General features: G+C 44.3%; 3 protein-coding genes across 7 annotated transcripts in view; 1 reads left to right on the top strand and 2 right to left on the bottom strand.

Annotated features, from left to right (window-relative positions):
* Positions 1-9431, top strand: part of lef1 (lymphoid enhancer-binding factor 1) — a 54901-nt gene extending 45470 nt beyond the window's left edge. For both annotated transcript variants that reach the window (XM_086121169.1, XM_086121171.1), the window contains exons 10-11: positions 854-895; positions 8110-9431. In XM_086121169.1, the coding sequence (XP_085977295.1) occupies positions 854-888 (35 nt within the window). In that variant the 3' untranslated portion in view covers positions 889-895; positions 8110-9431. The remainder of the gene's footprint in view (positions 1-853; positions 896-8109) is intronic.
* Positions 3345-14708, bottom strand: hadh (hydroxyacyl-CoA dehydrogenase). Its single transcript, XM_086121174.1, has 10 exons — positions 14250-14708; positions 12916-13044; positions 12685-12842; positions 12256-12382; positions 11967-12056; positions 11797-11869; positions 11505-11621; positions 10331-11430; positions 10185-10255; positions 3345-3652 (listed from the first exon to the last, which is right to left on the bottom strand). Exons 1-8 carry the CDS (start codon positions 14364-14366, stop codon positions 11312-11314), a joined length of 930 nt encoding a protein of 309 aa, XP_085977300.1. The 5' UTR covers positions 14367-14708; the 3' UTR covers positions 3345-3652; positions 10185-10255; positions 10331-11311.
* A 144-nt stretch (positions 14709-14852) lies between these two features.
* Positions 14853-20026, bottom strand: cyp2u1 (cytochrome P450, family 2, subfamily U, polypeptide 1). Of its 4 annotated transcripts, none has more exons than XM_086121163.1 (6): positions 19847-20026; positions 17718-19445; positions 16608-17255; positions 16044-16205; positions 15548-15692; positions 14853-15451 (listed from the first exon to the last, which is right to left on the bottom strand). In XM_086121163.1, the coding sequence occupies exons 2-6, from the start codon at positions 18139-18141 to the stop codon at positions 15274-15276; spliced, it is 1557 nt and encodes a 518-aa protein (XP_085977289.1). In that variant the 5' UTR covers positions 18142-19445; positions 19847-20026; the 3' UTR covers positions 14853-15273. The 4 variants fall into 4 exon arrangements, with proteins under 4 accessions (XP_085977289.1, XP_085977288.1, XP_085977286.1 ...); XM_086121162.1 differs by having other exon boundaries at positions 15525-15692; XM_086121160.1 differs by having other exon boundaries at positions 14853-15692.
* Between the last annotated feature and the right edge of the window lie 275 nt (positions 20027-20301).

Consider the following 20301-nt stretch of genomic DNA (forward strand, 5'->3'; position numbering starts at 1 on the left):
AGAGACGCTCTTGCGTAAACAAGTTGATGAGGTCATCGCTAGTCCAAAAAACCAAAAAACAAAATGCAACCTCCAAAGTCAAAGGGATGCATCGACTGCTTTCGTATGTCGAAATACAGTGGCTCGGTGCTTGGATAGGGAAGAAAAAAAAAAATGGTACTTAGGCCTTTCATGCATCCTGCAACCTGACAAGCTGTCCACTGTAGTGACTGCTCTCCCTCAAAGGGTTCAATTAAGATTCAATCCAAAAAAGTTAAAATGTGTACCTCAATAAATGTTTGAAAACGTTCAATACAAACGGACTGGACTGGAATAAAACACAAAAGTTTTCGCTTCTCATAAGATTTTTTGCGGTGAAGTCCACTTGATTTCCCACTTCCCATCCTGAACCGCTGCGGTCACACTTGTCCAAAATCGTTTGCGTCTGTGTTGGCATCACAACAAAAGCACAAGAAAAAAAAAAAAAAAAGCCCACTTGTTGAATTCATACCTGAGGTACTCACGACGCTAAAAAGTCTCACAGGAAGTCGGTGCCTGTTCAACCGGCAGTACGGACGAGTTTCGTCACTACGGCACTCGGCGTCGCGAACTTTGCCCCCCTTGATCTTTTATTGTTTCTTGAGCGATCATCATGATCGTGCTGTTTTTGCATCCCGCCAAAAAGCCAAAAGAAAATCTTTTCTTTCCACGTCAAGTTTAGCTTGAATTTTCAAACTGTGCGTTCCACTTGCGCTGTTATGGTCTCGCTGTGTTTACAACCCAACGAGCAGCGATGAGCTGCCTCGAAATCCCTCCCCCCCCCCCCCCCCCCGCCCATCCCCGCCCCCGTTTTAAAAACTGCCATTTTCTGCAGGTACGGGCCAGAGAATGAAAACGGCGTACATCTGAGAAAATGGTAAGACACACCTCCCCTTCCCACCTCTTACACAAGAAGTCTCTTTGAGCAAAAAAAAAAAAGCTAAACAGACTCATCCTAAAAAAGGTCCACATTATAGTCATTGCGTCCATTAAAATGTGTGCGTGTGTTTCTTGGAGCACAAACAGTGGATGAAGTGAATTTTTAAAAAAAAGTGTTCATCTCTTTTGATTAAAAGGATAAATCAAGAGCACCCCCCCCCCCTCCCGCCGCCCCCACTTCCCGCCAGCAAAAATTTTACATCATCTCTGCTCCATATGGTCGACATGTGTCACATTTCTTTTGTCAAGTAAGCATCCAGGAGCTTTTTCTTTTTTTTAAATGAGGTGCTTTGCCTTAATAAGATTTCACGGTGTCCGTTATACAAAGCGGGTGAGATGCATCGATTGAGGCCATGTCTCAAATAACTTGATATAAAACAAATAACAATAACTCAAATAAAACAAAAAAAACGTTGTACGTTTTTGGACCCCCCCCCAGCCCCCCCTCTCTCTCTCGCGCCCAGAGTCAGCTGACTTGGGAAAAGGCTCCCGATGGCCTTAACGAGGATAAGCGCCGCAGAAAATACATACGGATGGATACTTATCTCCCCTGCCAGCATCCTGTTATTCCACCCCCGCAAAAGCCGGTCAGTTGTGACCAATCTACTCTCGCGTCAAAAAAATGGCACAAAGGTTTCCCACCCCGTCCATCGATTTATGACCCAGTAGCTCCCCAAATTGGGCTGCTTTTCTCTATCCACCCCCTGCCCTCCCCCTCCTCCTTTTTCTTCTTTGGCCACAGTTGGCTTTCAAAGCGCTAAGAAGCCATTTTTATCTTGGATCCAATAATTAGCAGCGCCTAGCCGCGGCGGGATGGACGTCTCCCTTGATTCTCGGTGACAGCCCTTGACATAATATGCATAATGCCGCAATTCCCCGAGCCCTCAATTTATGCAGATCCCACAGAGCCGGATTGCGGTTAGCTGCGTTTAGATGCCACCAAAAAACAAACAAAAAAAACCTGTTTGTTGAGTTGCAACCTCCGCTGGTATCCAAGGTTGTTTTTTTTTGTTTTTGTTTTTTTTTGGCTTACTTTCAATCTTAGAATATGTTGTGATTCAACCTGGAAAGAACACAATCTAACAATCTACAATATTATTTTTTTGTCATAACATCATAAAAATTATATTTTGTATGATAGTATGTTTTTGGTCGTTTTTGGCAGTATGTGGCCACATTGGGCAACAATCTGACGTAATCTAAAATGAAAGACAATGTTTTCATTTGTTCTGTTCCTCCTCGCCCGAAGTTACACAATGCATTCTTCGGTGGCCTGTTTGACCATTTCCACTGTGAATCGGCCATATTTTTGGGAAAATCAGAACATTAGCTTGATGTGTTGTTTTGAAATTATTATTTTTTTTTTAATTCATGTTGCTATGACTTAGGCAAGTTCGGTTCGCGTTCAGTAATAATAATAATAATACATTTTATTTATAAGCGCCTTACTGGACAACAATCGGCCGTAAAATGTGTTTGTTGTTATTGCAAGCATCAAAATATTAGCGTACAGTTTTATAATTTTTTAACATAGTAGTGATTAGCCTTATTTTGGACGGACGTCATTTTTGGCCACACTGGTCAGCAATCAGCCATGTTTTTTCAAACGTCATACAATTCCTTCATGCTATATTATGAGCGAGCGATGATCATATTCGTTCCAAAATTTGAATCGCTTGTCAGCACTAATATTTGTATTAAAACACAACTCTGTCAAAGGTGACTGTTCGACATCTGAGAAAGGCCCGAGCGCATATCCGTGTACAATAAGCATAAACAATGATTAGATCCCCATGTGGGATACATATGCAGTCGCCTCCCGCCATATCTGATATTTCTCCTCCTTCCTTTGAGAGGAAGCGAGCATGAAAAGGAGCTTGTTGTAAAGCCTCAACTGTGTTTGTTGACACGTGGCCTGTTGTTTAGACTGCTCCCTCTGCGTGCGTTCACCCGGAGTCACGGGCCCATTGTCAAGCGCCGCGCTTAAACGCCATGAGGGCCTTTGTCATGTCTCCGGCACTTCCTGAGTCCGAGTCGCGGGGCCTTGCCAAACGCTTATCTGCTGAGGAAGGGGAGGGCGGGGGGGGGGGGGGGGGGCAACTTCCCAGTCAGCAAAATTGGTCTGGCCCAGCTCTGGGGCAGACACGGCACGTACACTCGGCCCACATACTGTACCTCAATGAATGACGGTCCTGCAGTGGCCCACGTCTGGCATCCACGATGTGGGCCGCATTCGGCCCAGATCTGAGCCGCATTGTAAAACCATATCTGGCCCTACTCTACTGGGCCAGAACAGGTTCCTGATATCAGCCTGAATTCAACCTCAACTAAGCCACATCTTTCATGAGCCATATTTGACCCACATTAAAAAAAGTCTCAAAAACAACTGTTATAAAAATATGTTTATTGTCCTAATTTGTGAACCTCACATATAACTCCACATACACTGGAAAAATGCACTTTTCTTTATTTAACAGTGAACACAAAGTCCAAATTGGAATGCAGCTTACTCTTGAACGGTATTTTTCTGTCCATCAAATTGTTGCGCTCTCCATGTCCTCTTTTCTTCTCATGCTCTCCTTCCTGTCACCATCCCGATCAGGAGCCAGATGTAGCCATCTTTTGTTTGTGACATCAATTTCCTGGTCTGAGGCCCAAGATGTTAGGCTGTTAGGTCTCATAGCGGCTGTAAGAACTGTAAGAAAACAAGAATGGACAGTGTGTTAGGAAAACAAACATTTGTACGTGTCATGAACAATGAATGGTCAGTAAAAATAACCCCTGAAATTTCTTATAATAATAATAATAATACATTTTATTTATAAGCGTCTTTCAAGACACTCTCGGACACTTTACAACCAAAACTAACTATACATGGTCAGTTTTTTTTTCGGCTAAAAACACCTTTCTGTACATTGTCGGGTTTTTTTCGGCTAAAAACACCTTACTATACAAGGTCGTTTTTTTCGGCTAAAAAAGCCTTACTATGCATGGGGGTTTTTTCGGCTTAAAAGGCCTTACTATACATGGTTGTTTTTTTCGGCTAAAAACGCCTTACTATACATGGTCGTTTTTTTTTTTTGCTAAAAACGCCTTACCATACATGGTCGTTTTTTTTGTCTAAAAACGCCTTACTATACATGGTTGTTTTTTTCGGTTAAAAACGCCTTACTATATATACATGGTCGTTTTTTTCGGCTAAAAACACCTTTCTATACATTGTCGGGTTTTTTCAGCTAAAAACGCCTTACTATATACATGGTCGTTTTTTTTTTTTGTCTAAAAACGCCTTACTATACATGGTCGTTTTTTTCGGTTAAAAACGCCTTACCATATATGGTCATTTATTTCAGCTAAAAACGCCTAACTATACATGGTCGTTTTTTTTTTGGCTAAAAACGCCTTACTATACATGGTTGTTTTTTTCGGTTAAAAACGCCTTACTATATATACATGGTCGTTTTTTTCGGCTAAAAACACCTTTCTATACATTGTCGGGGTGTTTCAGCTAAAAACGCCTTACTATATACATGGTCGTTTTTTTTTTTTGTCTAAAAACGCCTTACTATACATGGTCGTTTTTTTCGGTTAAAAACGCCTTACCATACATGGTCATTTATTTCAGCTAAAAACGTCTAACTATACATGGTCGTTTTTTTTTGGGCTAAAAACGCCTTACTATACATGGTTGGTTTTTTTTGGGCCAAAAATGCCTTACCATACGTGGTCGTTTTTTTACAGCAAAAAACGCCTTTCTATACATTGTTGGTTTTTTCGGCTAAAAACGCCTTACTATACATGGTCGTTTTTTTGGGGCTCAAAACGCCTTACGATACATGGTCGTTTTTTTTCACCTAAAAACGGCTTCCTATACATGGTTGGGTTTTTTTCGGAAAAAAAACGGCTTACTATACATGGTCGTTTTTTTCCCCGCTAAAAACGCCTTACTATACATGGTTGTTTTTTTCGGCTAAAAACGCCTTACTATACATGGTCATTTATTTCAGCTAAAAACGCCTAACTATACATGGTCGGTTTTTTTTTTGGCTAAAAACGCCTTACTATACATGGTTGTTTTTTTCGGTTAAAAACGCCTTACTATACATGGTCCTTTTTTTTGGCTAAAAACGCCTTACCATACATTGTCGTTTTTTTTGTCTAAAAACGCCTTACTATACATGGTTGTTTTTTTTCGGCTAAAAGGCGCGCGAGTGCATGCGTGTGTGTGTGTGTGTGTGATGAATGGAATTCCGCATCAGTGTGCAATTGTAAAACAAGGCTGTGTGTTGAAAAAATAAATCTGAAACTGCATTTAAGGGTGGCTCAATACTGGCTGGCCGGAGTTGTAAATTGATTTCTGGCCCAAATACTTCACTCCACAACTGGAACTCATCTGGTTTGCCAGAGTCAAGCCAGTGCCTCCTTTGCCACTCCTGGGCCGTGTTCGGCCCACATGCATTATGCCAGTGCCGACTCAAGGCCAGCAGTGCCAGCTTCATGCCGAATCCGGGCCAGATGCCTTTACTGACTGGGTTGAGGCAGGAGGGGACACGTTATGCTTCATTCCATTTTCTGCTCGTTAACCCTCTAATGCGTCACTTATGACAACCACCCTTGAAAGCTTTTGAATGAGCTCACGTGGTTTAAAGAAAAATGTACATCAGTCACTACACTGGACTACTACTCAGCTCTTTTGTCCTACTTTTATGAATTCAGTGGACCCAATTCAAAAGCTGTTTTGTGCGACAGGATATGCAAGAGTATGGTTCAAGTCCACTGTAGTGACTGATGTAATATCAAGACTCATTCACGTCCAGGAGTGGGAAAAAAAACAGCTTTTGAATAGCTGTCCACTGTAGTGACTGAGGTTGACATCAAGACTCATGAATACAGAAGAAAGCAGCTTTTGAGTGGCTGGCCTGAAGTGCGTGCTAGCCCTGAAATTCTGCAAAGTTTGGACTCCCTTCCCTTTCCCTCCCTCGTCATGTTCGCTTTCAAGTGGGACCACAGTGAAGGGACCAGTCATTGTTCAGACTCTTTGAACGTGCCGCCACGACCTCCCCACTCCCAACACCCACTCAGACTGATCCGCGTTGGCGGGGGAGGTGAGGGGGTAGGGGGGGGGGGCCAGACTCGATCTTTGCGGACCCCCCGTGCTTACCGCGTCTGATGTGGCCAGCGCCTCCCATTAGTCACACCCACACATGCCTGCGGTTTGTGGGCACCCTTTTTCAGGTTCGAGCGCTTCCTGGACGGCCTTGCGACGGCCCGTTTTTAAAAATAAATAAAAATAAAAGTGTGTTGGGGGGGGGGGCAGTGCTGAGCGTGCAAAACCTCCCCTTCCTTCTCCTCCAGGTGCCTCCTTTAATGGGCCCGCTCATTTTTATTTTCCCTGGCGCAACTTTACTGCCGCTTTTGAAAAAGCCGTCCGGCAAATGTGGGCCAAGGTCACCGGACCGCCTGCTCTCAAGCTCCTACGGGCCCATCAAGTCTTCGTTCCAAATAGTGCTTTTTGTTTTGCTCTCCAAAATACAAAAGGAGGGAGTGGGGGGGGGGTGGGAGGGGGTCTAAAACGGCAACTTTTTGTTCGACCAAAAAAAAAAAAAAAAAAATCATATATCAAATCATCTGAACGTGCAACCCACAGCGGCCGCGTAAACACGCATTTTGGGTGCGACAATGTCCTGCTTTGGCAAATTCCATCTGAAAGACACAAGGGAAGAAATCAATTGGTGCGAAAGCAGAAACGTATGTTTGTTTGCTTTCCGAATTGTTCAATTACTCGATTATGGACCCAATACTTTGATCCATCGAGTGAATTTTCCCTCTGCCATGTTGCTTGTGGCCTCTCTCCCAGCCCCTTTTAAAAGACCAATTTGTCCGCCGTGTTTTCCTTCTTAATGGCACCAGAAGAAACAGCCCAGTAAAAGAAAAAAAAAAAGGGGGGGGGCCGGGGGGGCGACTGGCGGAATGGATGCTAAGAGGCGGGCCTTTCCCAACCGCGGCCCTTTTTGATTGGGCGCGCGGGAGGTTGAAAGCGGCGATTGAGACACGAGGCCGCGCCAGTTATCTTAACCTCACGTACTTCAAACGCCCGGCGGAGAGTTTGTGTCCCGGGACAGGGATCACCGTGCGTGTGGGTGTGTGTCTGCGTGTGTGTGTATGAACAGAGGAGTGCTTCATTTCCTGTGAAAAGGGGGGAAAAAAAGGCTAGCCAGCATTCCTGAGTGCTAATGCAGGCGGGAGGAGGCTGAGAGGAGGGGTCAAGTTGCTCCTGAATCCTGGTGTTTGTGTCGGCTAGACCTTGTGAAGTGTTGGCCCGCTGCCGACAGCACGCGCGTGCACGCACGCACACACACACACTGCTCTTTCCCGAAGCAGGAAGGCTAGATCGTTTCATGTCTGCGGCGGCTGCAAGGGCAGGAGTTGAGGGCGGCGGGGGGGGGGGGGGGGGGGGGGGGGACCTGCAGGGTTGTGCTGGAGATGTCGAGATGGGAGGCCGTGGTTGCTTTCATGCAGCATGTGGTGAAGATGATTTATACTGCGGCTAACGGGAAGATGCTAACTTGAGAAGTGACATCATTTATTTATTTGTTTGTCTTTTTACTCTTTGCACTGGTCAACCTTTGGCCTCTGCGTTTCATGGCCGATCCTGTTTGATGCACAACTTTCTTTAAAAACGTGCCGTTTTCACTCAAACTTAACGAATGCCCTTTTCCCTCGACTTTCCGCAAAAATATCAAATTAGTTTCATTTTGAAAGTAAATGCAACGACGGGGTTTGGAAAAAAAAACGATACAGTATCCAAAAGTTCTCCTCTTGAAGATCACATTTTTTGTGAAATGTCACAAATACAGAGAAATACTTTCTTTCCATCATATAGGACTTTGACATGTTTTTAGATATAATTTTAAATCTAATATTACCGTTCTTACGAATAGGAATGGATCTTTTCAAGAGAGAGAAAAAAAGTAGATTTTCAGGAAATAGTCCCTCATCTGTTCCAGACGTGTTTCATTTGTATGCCTTTGATATGAAGTTTATATATATACAGTATATATACAGTATATATATTTTAAAAATTCCTGACGCAACCCCTTTTCGTTGCTATGGTGATAAATGACCGCCACACACGTCTTTCTGTCATCACAGGAGGAAAACGGAACAACTTCTCCACATGCACAGCGAAGGCAGCCGCTGCGGGGCCTCTGCTTGAGATGGAGGCCTGCTAAGATTCCATGAAGACCCTCAGAGGACCAACCACCCCCCACCTCCGAAACTAACCCAACACCTATCACCTCACACCCCTTAAAAGTTACACGTCACACTCTCCCTGTTGGAAAGACACTGAACTGAACACGACAATCACCGTCACTCACGTTCGTTCACTCAAAGTGTGCGTGTGTCACTCCCTGTACACACACAAATCGCGCACCAATAATCAACACACACCACCTGCACACTCCAACTAAGTTATTTTTAAGTTATTTGTTCGCTCTTTTGTCAAATTCAGGAGTGAGAAACTGAACAGGCCGCGAGAAATTAACTAAAAGCTTCCAAAATCGGTGAGCACAAATTTTGATACGACACAATCATAAATATGTGGACTATATTTTTCCAGAAATGTAGTTTAAGGCCCATGGGGTGTTCCCCCCAGTTGGCTCGGGTCAACATTCCCACTTTTTCACTGGAGTCCAGCGACCATTTCGGGGTACCTCCCCGCCCCCCCCTCCGACCAAACGGACCAATCGCCTATTTTGGATTGCACTAAGGAATATGGAGGGATTTCTTCTCATCTCATCACATTATTTTTTTTTTATATATTTTTGAATAGGTTGGACCAGCGACTTGGCCAAAAGGATCAACCTTTTATTCCATTTACTTTTTTTTTTTTAAATCATCTTGAGCCCTTGTTTTACCATGGTGTACATTTCTTATATATGAACATAAGCTTTGAAAGCCATTCTTTCCCCTTTTCTTTCTTTTTTGAAATCTTGTAAAAATAATGCTGTGAGTGGGTGAATGTGTGTGTGTGTGTGTGTGTACTTTTTCCCCAGTTCATTTTCCTTGGACTTTTATTTTTTACAGGCAACATACGAGAGTGAGGCCTATATTTTGTGGATGGACATGCAGACAAATGAAGCAGATATTATATTTACTCCAGCACTTGACAGTCTCTTTTATTGCAATGGACCTTTTTTCCCTTCCCTCCTGGTAGCAAAATGGTGAGCTCTTTGTTTTGTTCTGTCATCCCCCCGCCCCCTCCCACGCAAGCATCTCTGTAATATTTTCTCTATTTTACTATTGCTCCACGATGATTTTGATGATGATGCCTATCCCGTGTTATACGATGTGGGGTCGCTGTCATCTTGGAGGAGCATTTTTGCTTCCCAAGTGATCGTCTTTGAAATGTTTCCACGTTTTTTGTTGTTTTTTAAGAAAAATCAATAAAAAGGCACAATTTGCTTATTTGATCATGTGTGTGCGTGTTCGTAATGGAGGTGTGGAAATCCCTGAAGCTGTTTGGTGGTGTGTACCACACTGAAGATGGACCAGAGGAAGTGAAGGAGCGGGTCGTCCGACAAGATTAGAAAGGACATTTTAGACAAGTCGAGTTAAAGGCTAAAAGTCGCTCTCCAAGGATATTAAAATGTCATTGATTGAATTTTTGCTTCATTACCTAAATGTTTTTTGTCAACTTCACAGGTCTTTACCCCCACTGATGAAATGGTTTAGTGCGAAATGAAAAATGTCAAGGCGGCCAACTTCGATGTTTCCATATGCGGCCCTTCAAAAGTGTGGACACTCCTGGTTTCAATTGGGATGCTAAGCAGTTATTTTTGGATGAACCCATCTTAACTACAAATCTATTTCTACTGACGTTTCACCTTCTTGACTTTCCTCTGAATTTCTCAAAGGGTTAGTTTTAAGCAACATTCAGATCTAAATTAGGATTTTAATTTATAAGGCGTTCCTTTTTTTTTAACCTTCACTCCAGCTTTCCTTTTGAAAACCTCAAGTCAATCAGTTCACACACACACACACACAAGTGCAAATGAGGAGACATGATGAGGTGGGCAAACCCGCTGTGTTGACAAAAATCGGAGCTATGTGGCACGCTGGTTCAGACACGGGACAAAACTGGCCGTTTTTGGCAAGGCACATCAGCTTGATGTTCACAGAAGCAAAACGGAGCATACCAAGAAAAAAAAGAACACTGTCCCTACCGTGAAACGCGGAGAAGGCTCAGTTATGTCCTGGGGCTGCTTTTCTGCACTTGGTACAGAGTGTCCTGAATCTGCGCAGGGTACAATGAAATCTTAAAGACGACCAATGGATTCTCGACAGAAAGGTGATGCCGAGCGGTTTTCACCTGGGAACTCTGCAATGGATGTCATTTTTGCCCTGTAGTCTTTTTCTTGTGTCGAGTCACTTACCTTTTTTTAGACGTTGACCCGGGTTCCTTTGTGACTTCCTGGATGAGTGGTTGCTGTGTTCTTCAGTTAATTTTCGGAGGCTGGCCACAGATGGGGAAGGGACACGACTGTTCCGCTCTCACCGCTCTTCGCTGCCGTCCTTGTGCTTTAGGAATGGCTTTGTAACCCTTTTCAGACCGATAAATGTCTACTTCGCATCCGTTTATGTATTTCTTTGTATCGCTAAATGTTTGGCCGACAGAAAATGTGAATAGCCACAGTCGATGCACAGACCTTTCACACATTTTATCTGTCACCACTGACGCTTGGGGTGAAGTGAGTCGAGTCCCACCTGGCAGCAAAACGCGCTCATATCCTAAGTTTACACTCGCAAGTCAGAGCAAGCAATGAGATTGATGGCTCATATCTTAAGGCACCACTGTACATACGAATATGTAGAGCGCTCAGTAATACCAAACTTGGGACACGAGTGAAAATGAGTCAGATTGAGTGCATAACTAATAATTTGTGTGAAAAGTTGACCTAAAACAATTTAAGCTTCATTAAGCGAGTCTTAGGTTCTCATTTCAAGAGCAACAGCACCCCCCTGTGTTCACTTCAGGATGGCAGGGCATTCTCTGACGATCGCCAAAGTCATGCTTTTCAAATATTACTACAAGAGTGTTAAATAGCTTCTTTCATTGTTCAAATACAAAAACAAAAAACAATTGGTAATTGACAAAAATACCCCCCCCCCCAACCCCTGTGTTTATTTATGATCCACAGTTAGCACATTTTGGTAGTGCTAATCTCATCATTATTCAGGGGAAAAGGCACACAGCATTATCGTGAGTCACATTATCATCACAGCAACATTGTACCGGTACTTATTCATCGGCCTGGTTCCGCTGCTGTCGCCATTCCCAACAAAAGTGAAGCTACTTGTACTTGTAGAATCCTTCTCCCGTTTTTTTGCCAAACTTTCCATCTGCGACCAGCTTGTTGAGCAAAGGGCTCGGGCTAAAGAGAGGATTAGTTGGCTCCATGGCGCTCCAACCTGATCACAACACAAATTGGTCAACCCGAGCCCAGATTCATTTGTCGTCTTGCAAAAGCAACATTTCGACTCACCATCTAAAATGAACTTGGCTGTATCTAGACCCACATAGTCCAGCAGCTCAAAGGGTCCCATTGGATAGCCAGCACCGAGCTTCATGGCCACGTCGATGTCTTCTTTGGACCCGTGACCTGCAATCACGTGACCTTCCATGACACGCAAGTGTCCGCTGTCGTGACTTATGCGCAACATCTTTTTTTTTTCCCCAAAACTCTGTCAGACACATTGCAGCGGGACGGTGCGCGGGGGCATAGTTTGACATCGGCATACACGCATAGATCCAAGTTCGGAAGAGCGGTTTCGTACCTCTCTCGTGCAGACGAACGGCCTCCAACATGTAGGGGACGAGCAAACGGTTCACGATGAATCCTGGTGTGTCCTGAACGGAAGCGTGTCGGTTAACCGGCTAGCGTTGCGGTTTACTTTCCTCACTGGAGGAAAGACGGCGACCTTCCCTGTCTTTCCTTCCGTCCTACCTTGCAGGACACGCTCGTTTTGCCCAGCGCTTTGCTAAAGTTCATCAGGGAATCGAACGTCTCCTGGCTCGTGGCGGATGTTCCGATGACCTGGCGGGGGTGGAACAGTGACATCATCCATGCGGAGGTACTGCATTAAATGTTCAATTTTGGTCAAACAAAAATAGATTTGTTGTAATGTTCTCAGATAGAGGTCATTTTTAATTTGTTAAATGCAGACGGTATCAGATTAAATATCCCCATTGTGAGGCGAATAAACAACATTTCGTTAGGTTGTGTGTTGCGTTACCTCGACGAGTTTCATCATGGGGACCGGGTTGAAGAAATGCAGGCCACCAAAGCGGTCCAGTCTGGAGGTGGCGCTCGCGATGTCGCCAATGGGCAGCGACGAAGTATTGCTGGCAAATATGGTGTGTCTGAAAGTCAGACAGAAATTGGATTGAAGAAAGAGCAGAAGAAAGAAGAGTGCTACCGACACCTAAAAGACTTAAAATGGACCAGCATAGTTCAGGTACATCTAAAAAAAAAAATTCAATAATGTGGAAAGCGTGCTCACATTTAAATAATAAACAGATTCGGTTGACACATACTTCTTTTTTTTTTTTTTAAACATGGTGTGAACTCTCCATTCCTTTAACGAACACTTATAACTCAATCGTGTTTTTGCAGCTTTTGAAGGAAAAAGCACACAGGAAGCCCTTAAGGTTGCAACGCTTACGCCGGCGCAGCCTTATCAAGCACGCTGAAAAGATCCTGTTTGACTTTCAGGTTTTCCACAATGGCCTCTAACGCGAGGTCTGCGCTCTGGACGGCAGCGGCGGCGTCTGTAGCGATGGACACGTTGCGCAGAGCTTTCTCAATGAACGTCTCACCCGTCTAGAAAGAAAATATGAACGCGTTAGGTAAACTAGTTGCAGCTCTGCTCTTTCGCCACGATCAGGCTACTAACCTCAGGCTTGTCAGCAAACTTTTTCTTCACCACTCTCTTCAAGCTCGCCTCTATGCCCTTGACCGCCTTCGTCAATATGGCGTCTGACGTGTCCACCAGCGTCACTTGGTGACCTGTCGACGCAGCAACCTAACGCAAACATTCAAGGAGTTTCTGGGCAAAAGAATGCACTTATGATGCTGCGTTTTCTTTTTAGACATTTTACCGTAAACAGCGGTTCGCCTATTTGAAATTATATTTCATAGTTAGTTAGTTCCGCCCGCTCCTATTTGGAACATTGGACGAGGAGCCTCCTCCATTTGTTCCGGTCACTGGCGACCCTTCTTGCTCCATGCCAGCTGACACCCATCTCACTGAGGTCTTCTTTGGCAGTCTGTCTCCACGTTTTCTTTGGCCTACCTCTCTTCCTCTTTCCACCCTCTGGCATCCAGTCCATGGCCACACTTGCCGGTCTCTCTCTTGGCAGTCGGAGTACGTGGCCGATCATTTTCCTTCTCCTTTCAGAGACAATGTCTGACAGTTCAGCCACTCCTGCCCTCTTCATCACCTCCTCGTTGGTGATGTGGTCTCTCCATGAGATCCTCAGGATGGATCTCAGGCAACGCCGATGAAAGACATCTAACTTGTTGGTAATTTTTATATTTCATAAGAGGACATGTAATACATTTTGTTTTTCAGTTTTGACTCAGCATGAGACTTTATATTGCTATGTTTTGTGCTGTTTTGCTCTTTTTAAGTGATGAATTTATTTTTTTAACTGTCATCGTATGTAAGCAGCAGCGGTTATTTTTTTATGCCTACCTACATAAGTGGCATAATTGACGGCTGGGCAGGCACTCTAAAGAACAACTGATTCACAATTAAAAATTAAATGTTCATATTATGTCCCTCCAGAACAATATATATAACAATTTATTGATGAAGTCAACAGTTCGACTGTGAAATAACTATTTTTAGTCCCACCACCTTCAGCCTGGAATCTTGAGGGTGAATTTGGCCCATACAAGTAAAAACTCAAGAACATAAGAAAATGATTGACTTTTACAGTTGCGTGTTTCCTAAGCGGGCACAAACCAAGCCGGCGGCGACATCTGTTGGCCAAACATTCAACTGCAGTTAAAGTGAACTTGGCTAGGTGAGTTCATTGAACGACATATATTGTCACATTTCAAGGGAGGCAAATGTTGAATAAACTGCAGCATAAATAACAGCAAATACTTTAATTTGCACGTTAGTATCCAGGTGACAGTCTTCGTGAGGTCACCAGGCTCTCGGTGACAATCGGTTAGCCACGTAGCCGCTGGGCTAACACTCGAAACTCTTTTTCGGCTCACCTGAGCGATTCCCGCACCCATTTGTCCTCCGCCGATGATGACCACATGCTTGATGGCCACACTCCTGAAGGCCGATGAGGAGAAAGCTCTGCACATATGGTGCCCGAAGAACGCCATGACAACGACAAGTAGCTGGCCACCTACTGGAAGCTAACAGGACGGTTGCTGGTCACGTGACGCCAGGCGCTTCTCCGCCTGTGTGACTTTTGACACACATTGATGACGCCACGTAACAGGTGCCGACGGGCCAGCCGAGACAACGCAGAGTCGGAGGAAAAAACCCGGAAGCCTTTCTAATAAAATTATCGGAGCAAAATTCAATTTACAGAATGTAGTCACTGAAAACTTTGATTTTTGAGGCGGAGAGCAAACAGTATAGGTAGGAATACCATTTGGATTGCAAAACCAACAAAGAAGAGTGTTACTTTATGTTCTTTATCTAATGTTTTTATTTAAAATACATGCCTTTGGCTATTCTTTCTTTCCTATGTGTATTGATATCTTTGTTTGTAATATGTTCACTAAAGATTGTATAAAAATCAAAAACCACACAGCAGCAAAACCGCACTGATCCACATTTCTCAATGTATGGACGCCATGGTGTCAATTATATTTGTTTTAATTAAAATAACACTTAAAAATGTGCATGGTGTATTGTAACACATTGGGGAAACTAGCAAAAAGAAATCCCACTAAGGAGGGGCTACAGATCCGCTAGTTAGTGCACACAGATGCTGGGAGACGGATGCTTGTTGCTCGTGTTTCCTGGCCTACAAAAGTGATTTTCTCACGCGAGGTGAAATGTAATTTCCATGGTTTATGAGTGACCAGGTGAACAATGTATCACCAGGCTTTGTTCATTCAACTGTGAATAAACAACCAGCATTTTTGTTATCCCCTGCGTTACAGTACTAATTCAAAATGATAATGTACCGATAGTGTACCCAATAAAGTGTCTAGTGACTTTGTAAGTACAATATATTGCACTGTTTGCCTTTGTGGACATCCAATTGGCTGATTTCACTCACGAGGGCTGACGGACACGGCGAAGGGACACGGCGCCAGCGTCAATCCGAAACGTCCATGCATGGGTGGCGGCGTCGTTCCGTCCGGCAGTCGGAAGGTGAAGGCCTGCAGTAGGCCGGTGACCATGAGGAAGAGCTCCATCTTGGCCAGCTGCTCGCCCATGCACACCCTGCGACCTGACACCCAGGAGAGAAATAGAAAATGACATAAGTTCACACGCAGATTTGCCATGTAGGATGAGTAAGGTACCGATCCCAAAAGGCATGAAGCACTCTTTTCTGGCCAGCTGGCCCTCATCATCCAGGAAGCGCTGAGGCCTGAAGCTATCGGGTTGGTCCCACACGGCGGGGTCGCGATGGACAGACCACAGGTTGGGCAGAAGGACCGTTCCTTGCGGAATCGTGAAACCTCGGAAGTCTGCAAATGTGTTGCACAAAAGTAAAAATAATTTAAAAATCAAGTGAAACTACTCAGCTTTCGGGGCCAGCAAGGCCTTCTCAGTAACTTCAACTCTAGTCATTGTGACTGTTTGACGAATCAGATTTCAAATTCATCTCACAGGGCCAAGAGCACTGGCCTTCGATGACTTCAGCATTTTTATGCCCTCCAATTGGTTGATTGGTCAGAGAAAACCTTATACATATACAAAAATGTGTTGCTAAAATAGGACCCAGTAAAAAAACGGAAGTTGTACACACAAAACACATTCTTATGTGCTTGGCACAGGTAAAAAAGAAATCGGCACGATTTGGTGTCATATGATGTCACCTGTGGTCTTGGATGCCATGTGTGGAATGCCCAGCGGAACCACACTGGTCAGCCTCTGGACCTCCATGATGGTGGCCTCGGTAAAGGGCAAACGACCCCGGTCAGTCAGAGACGGAACACGGCATGGTCCCACCACCTTGTCCACCTCTGCCTGGACCTTGTCTGAATCCACGGTAGAAGCAAAAATGTTATTATCTTAATTCTTCCATCCATTTTGTGAAATTCTTAACTTAATTCGGGTAACGGTACACCTGCGACCGATCCCTCTGTGCCTCCGCTTAGTTCTTGGTAGTTGTCAGTAGCAGTGATGGAAAATTGTGGCCCCTTCCAGTATTTAAGTTGTCTATCCCTACTCTAGAGTGCTATTTCTTTGATCAAAAAACACATTAGGACGCATTAATGAAATTCCCATTCATTTCAATGTGGAATGGCGTTTTGAGATCAATTAGGCCTTTAAGGGGTGTCATTTACTCGAGGATTCTTGTTATTTGCAAATAGCATGGAAACTCTATTACTGTGGAAGCCACCTGGTTGCTGATTCTGTTCGTTGTTTTTTTTTTTTACCTTGGACGTGAGTATGCACGGCCATGTAGAGCAAGATCCACAGAAGAGAGTTGGTGGTAGTGTCAGTGCCAGCGATGAAGAGATCCCCAATGATGTAGAAGAGGTAGTCCTCATCGAAGCTGCTGTCCTCCACACCCGCAGCTCTCTGGCTGGCTATCTCCACCAAGTACATGTCCACTAAATCTCTGGGGTTCTCTGGGTCCAGCGTGTCGCGGTGCTTAGCAATGATCCTCTTCAGAAAGGCGGTGATGTCACGCTCCACACGCCGGAGCTCCCCGAAGGCGCCAAAGGGCAAGTGGTAGAGTGGTGGGAAGATGTTGATGAGGACGGCGGGGCTGTTAACGCACAGCTCCAGGCCTCGTACCATCAGGCCCAGCAGGGTCGCGAACTGCCGGTCGTCTTGGGGGAAGCGCTCGCCGAGGGCCAAAGAGCAGATGACATTGGAGACGGCGTTGCTGACCAGCGGCGTCAAGTCCATGCCGCCCTTGCCAACTTCCTGTCGTAGTCGCAGCTCACTTTTGACCGTCGCCAGGCCTTGGAGGATGCACGGCTCCAGGCTAAGCTTCCCCACACCGAAGTTTCGAAGGGAGGCATGGCAGAACTTGCGGTGCTTTCTCCACACCGGCCCATACGGCGCAAAGACGATACCTTGGTTGTGGCGGTGACGTAGATGGTTGTCAACAGGGAAGATTTAGTACGGAAGCAAGTAACTTCCCAAGTTACATCCAGCTTCATTACTATAGACACTCATTAAATCATTAAAAATACGATTTAAGAAATTACTGCCATTAAAAAAGTCAATAAATGAAAAAATGCCAAAGGGAGTAAGTGATTTCACGGTGGACTGCAAAAAAATAAATAAAAAATCGGAGAAATTTCCTGCTGAGGCTTACATTGAGTTTATTGATATATTATTATCAAAAATAATTGTTTCATTTGATAATTGATACTTGCTGATTAATCATTGCACCTCTGTGTGTAATTAAATAAAAACAAAATTAAACTATTCAATATGCTGTTACATTTACAACTTACGAAGGTGTAAGTGAAATACGGTAGATTAGTTGAAGCGTTTGGAATACGAATACATTAATTCCAGTAATTACGCACCTTTGCGTTTGGTCATGATGGTAACCGCAGGGATGTCCGGCCTGTCTGAAAACACTTGAGGATGGTGGAGGAAAGCGTCTCTGATGACGTCATAGCCGTTCAGCACCACTATAAGCTGTGTGCCGACAAACAGGCTAAACACTTCGCCGTAGATCGCCGCTTGCTCCGTCAGCGCCCCCATTGGTGTCGAGCTTGGCTTCGACGCGTTCCCGAACCTCCTCCGGATGAACGATGGGATGAGAAAAACGCCGAAATTGCCCACAATCGGCAGGGGCTTGGGACCCGGGGGTATGTTAGCCAGACGACGGTGGCGGCGGCGGCAGCGTTTTAGGTGGTAGTGAAGAGACAAATACACAACGACGAAGACGAGCAAAGTTGCAACGTTTACTTCAGACAGCAGCGACTTGCTCCAATGCGGGAGCATAGTGTGAAAGTTAGGGTACTAAATTAGTACGCGAAATCAAACCATGTTTGCTTTTCGAGGTAAACATACACAAACTATCTGTCCAATGTTGTGGTGAGCTGGTCTCCTATTGGTGGACAGAAAAAATAGGCTTCTCTGATAGGTTGGTTTGCTCAGTTATCCCGGAAACTTGTCTTGCAGGCATCAAAGTGTAATTTTTTGATTCTCAATATAAATTTTCAACAGAATTGTTTTATCAACGTGTTTTACATTTCTTATAAATACAAATCTTCAAAGTCGACATTCAAATTCAAAATGAAATGGTACAGTCAGAGCACAGGTTAGAGAGAGTAAATCCATTTTCACACTTCAACCATTATCCGGCCAATAAAATGATGGTCCATTGGTCATGTGACAGACACTGGAAGGAATTCAAAGTCAAATGGCTCAGATATCTTCACTGACCAATCTTGCTTGCTGTTTGACACTGCAGTGAAAATGGTTCAACACTTTTGTCACTTCGGATCAATTCTGTTGATCATTGTTGCTCTCGCCGTCAATCCGTTTTCTATAGCTCGTCCTCATTAGGATTGGGGATGAGTTGGGAGTTTGTCCAAGATGACTTTGGGGCGAGAAGTCATACACAAGTACAAAAAAAGACGTTCTATCCCTGTTAAGTCTCACCCAGTTATTAGTTTGAACTGTTATTCACGCTTTAAACCAATGATTTGCAAACTTGTCACCCGAAGTACAACCTCAAAAAATACTTATCTCTCCATGGCCAGTACTTTAAAAAATAGCACCAGCAGGCCTACGGATATATCAGAAATGATTAAAGTAAAATGGTGTGCTGCTAAAAAAAAAGAACATCTAAAGTGGTCTCAGATTATCATGCAATGTGTTGTACTTAATAAAATAGGATTCCATTGGTGAATCCACTGGTAATTCCGAAAGTGCCGCACTTGTTTGTAAAATGCCGTTTGAGATTTGATGGTTTTATGGAGCACACGTCCCACTAGCGGGGAACGTAACACACTGGAAATCACGGCTTTGAATGACTTATATAGGCAATGAGAACCATTTTTTAATTACTCGTGGTTTCTCTGATTCATGGCTGTGCTCAGTTTCTATTACCTGCAAATAGCGGAAGGTTATTTTATTTTTGTATTTTACAATTGAATTGAATACAACTTTATTGTCAATGCATCTATTTTGAGTCCTAAACCCAACATTGCAAGTTTTTGGAATGTGTGAGCACGCACCAGTACCAAGGGGACGGAAGGTACATGACTTTCGAACGATTGTGTTGATCTTGAAGTTGCGATCTACAAGAAAAAAAAAAAAAACTTAAAAAAACAAAAAGAATCACAAATGACAGCCTAACTACACTCCCCACATTCCCTACGTGGGAGGTCACATATTCGTGTGTCGCAGTGACCATACACGAGTCTCCTGATCAGACTGGTAATGTTCCTCCATGCACAGGAGGAGCCGTCGTCGTGCCGAGTCATGCTAAGGGCTCGGCTGGCGACTTCCGACGACTTGCAGCCGAGCGCTTGTCCCTCATGGTTCAAAGAATTGAGACCTATCAGCATGACCCTATCTCCCATCGGCTGTGTAGTGCTATCCTCAGTCATGGAACTGCCCTCACTTCTCTGGTACAACACACGCTGATATGCAGCGCCTGACAAAAAGACAATATAGGGTTTAAAATGCAACATCATACCTCAATGCATATAACCAACTGTCCAGGAATGATTCATGTTCATACAGTTGAACCTCGATTTAAGGGACCTGGAACCATCCGACCCTGGATGCAACGGACAGAAAATCGTATCCAGTGGTGTTTCAAAGTCAATTAGTTTTAGAATTGGCTCGCGTTTAGCCACAAAGACTGATCGGGTGTTTCCGGCTTGCTCTGTTTTCCGTCGTAGCCAAACAGATTTATGGTAGAATAGAGCAGACCAAGAGCATGCTAATGTGGCGGCCATGCTGGCAGGGGCGACTGTGCTATCAAAGGTAATAGAAAGTATAGACCATAGCTTAGCGTCATTGTACGCACGCAGATCCAAAACTAATCTCAGATATTAATGCCATCGATTTTTTTACACAGGTGCTGGTCGTGTACACTATTTTGAACATGTTATTTTTGGTCCAGGACAGTTTGTTTGTCAAGCTTTT

This window comes from Hippocampus guttulatus, chromosome 9 (genome assembly GCF_054856545.1).
Source record: "Hippocampus guttulatus isolate MCC_2025c chromosome 9, RoL_Hgut_1.0, whole genome shotgun sequence".
Classification (NCBI taxonomy): Eukaryota; Metazoa; Chordata; class Actinopteri; order Syngnathiformes; family Syngnathidae; genus Hippocampus; species Hippocampus guttulatus.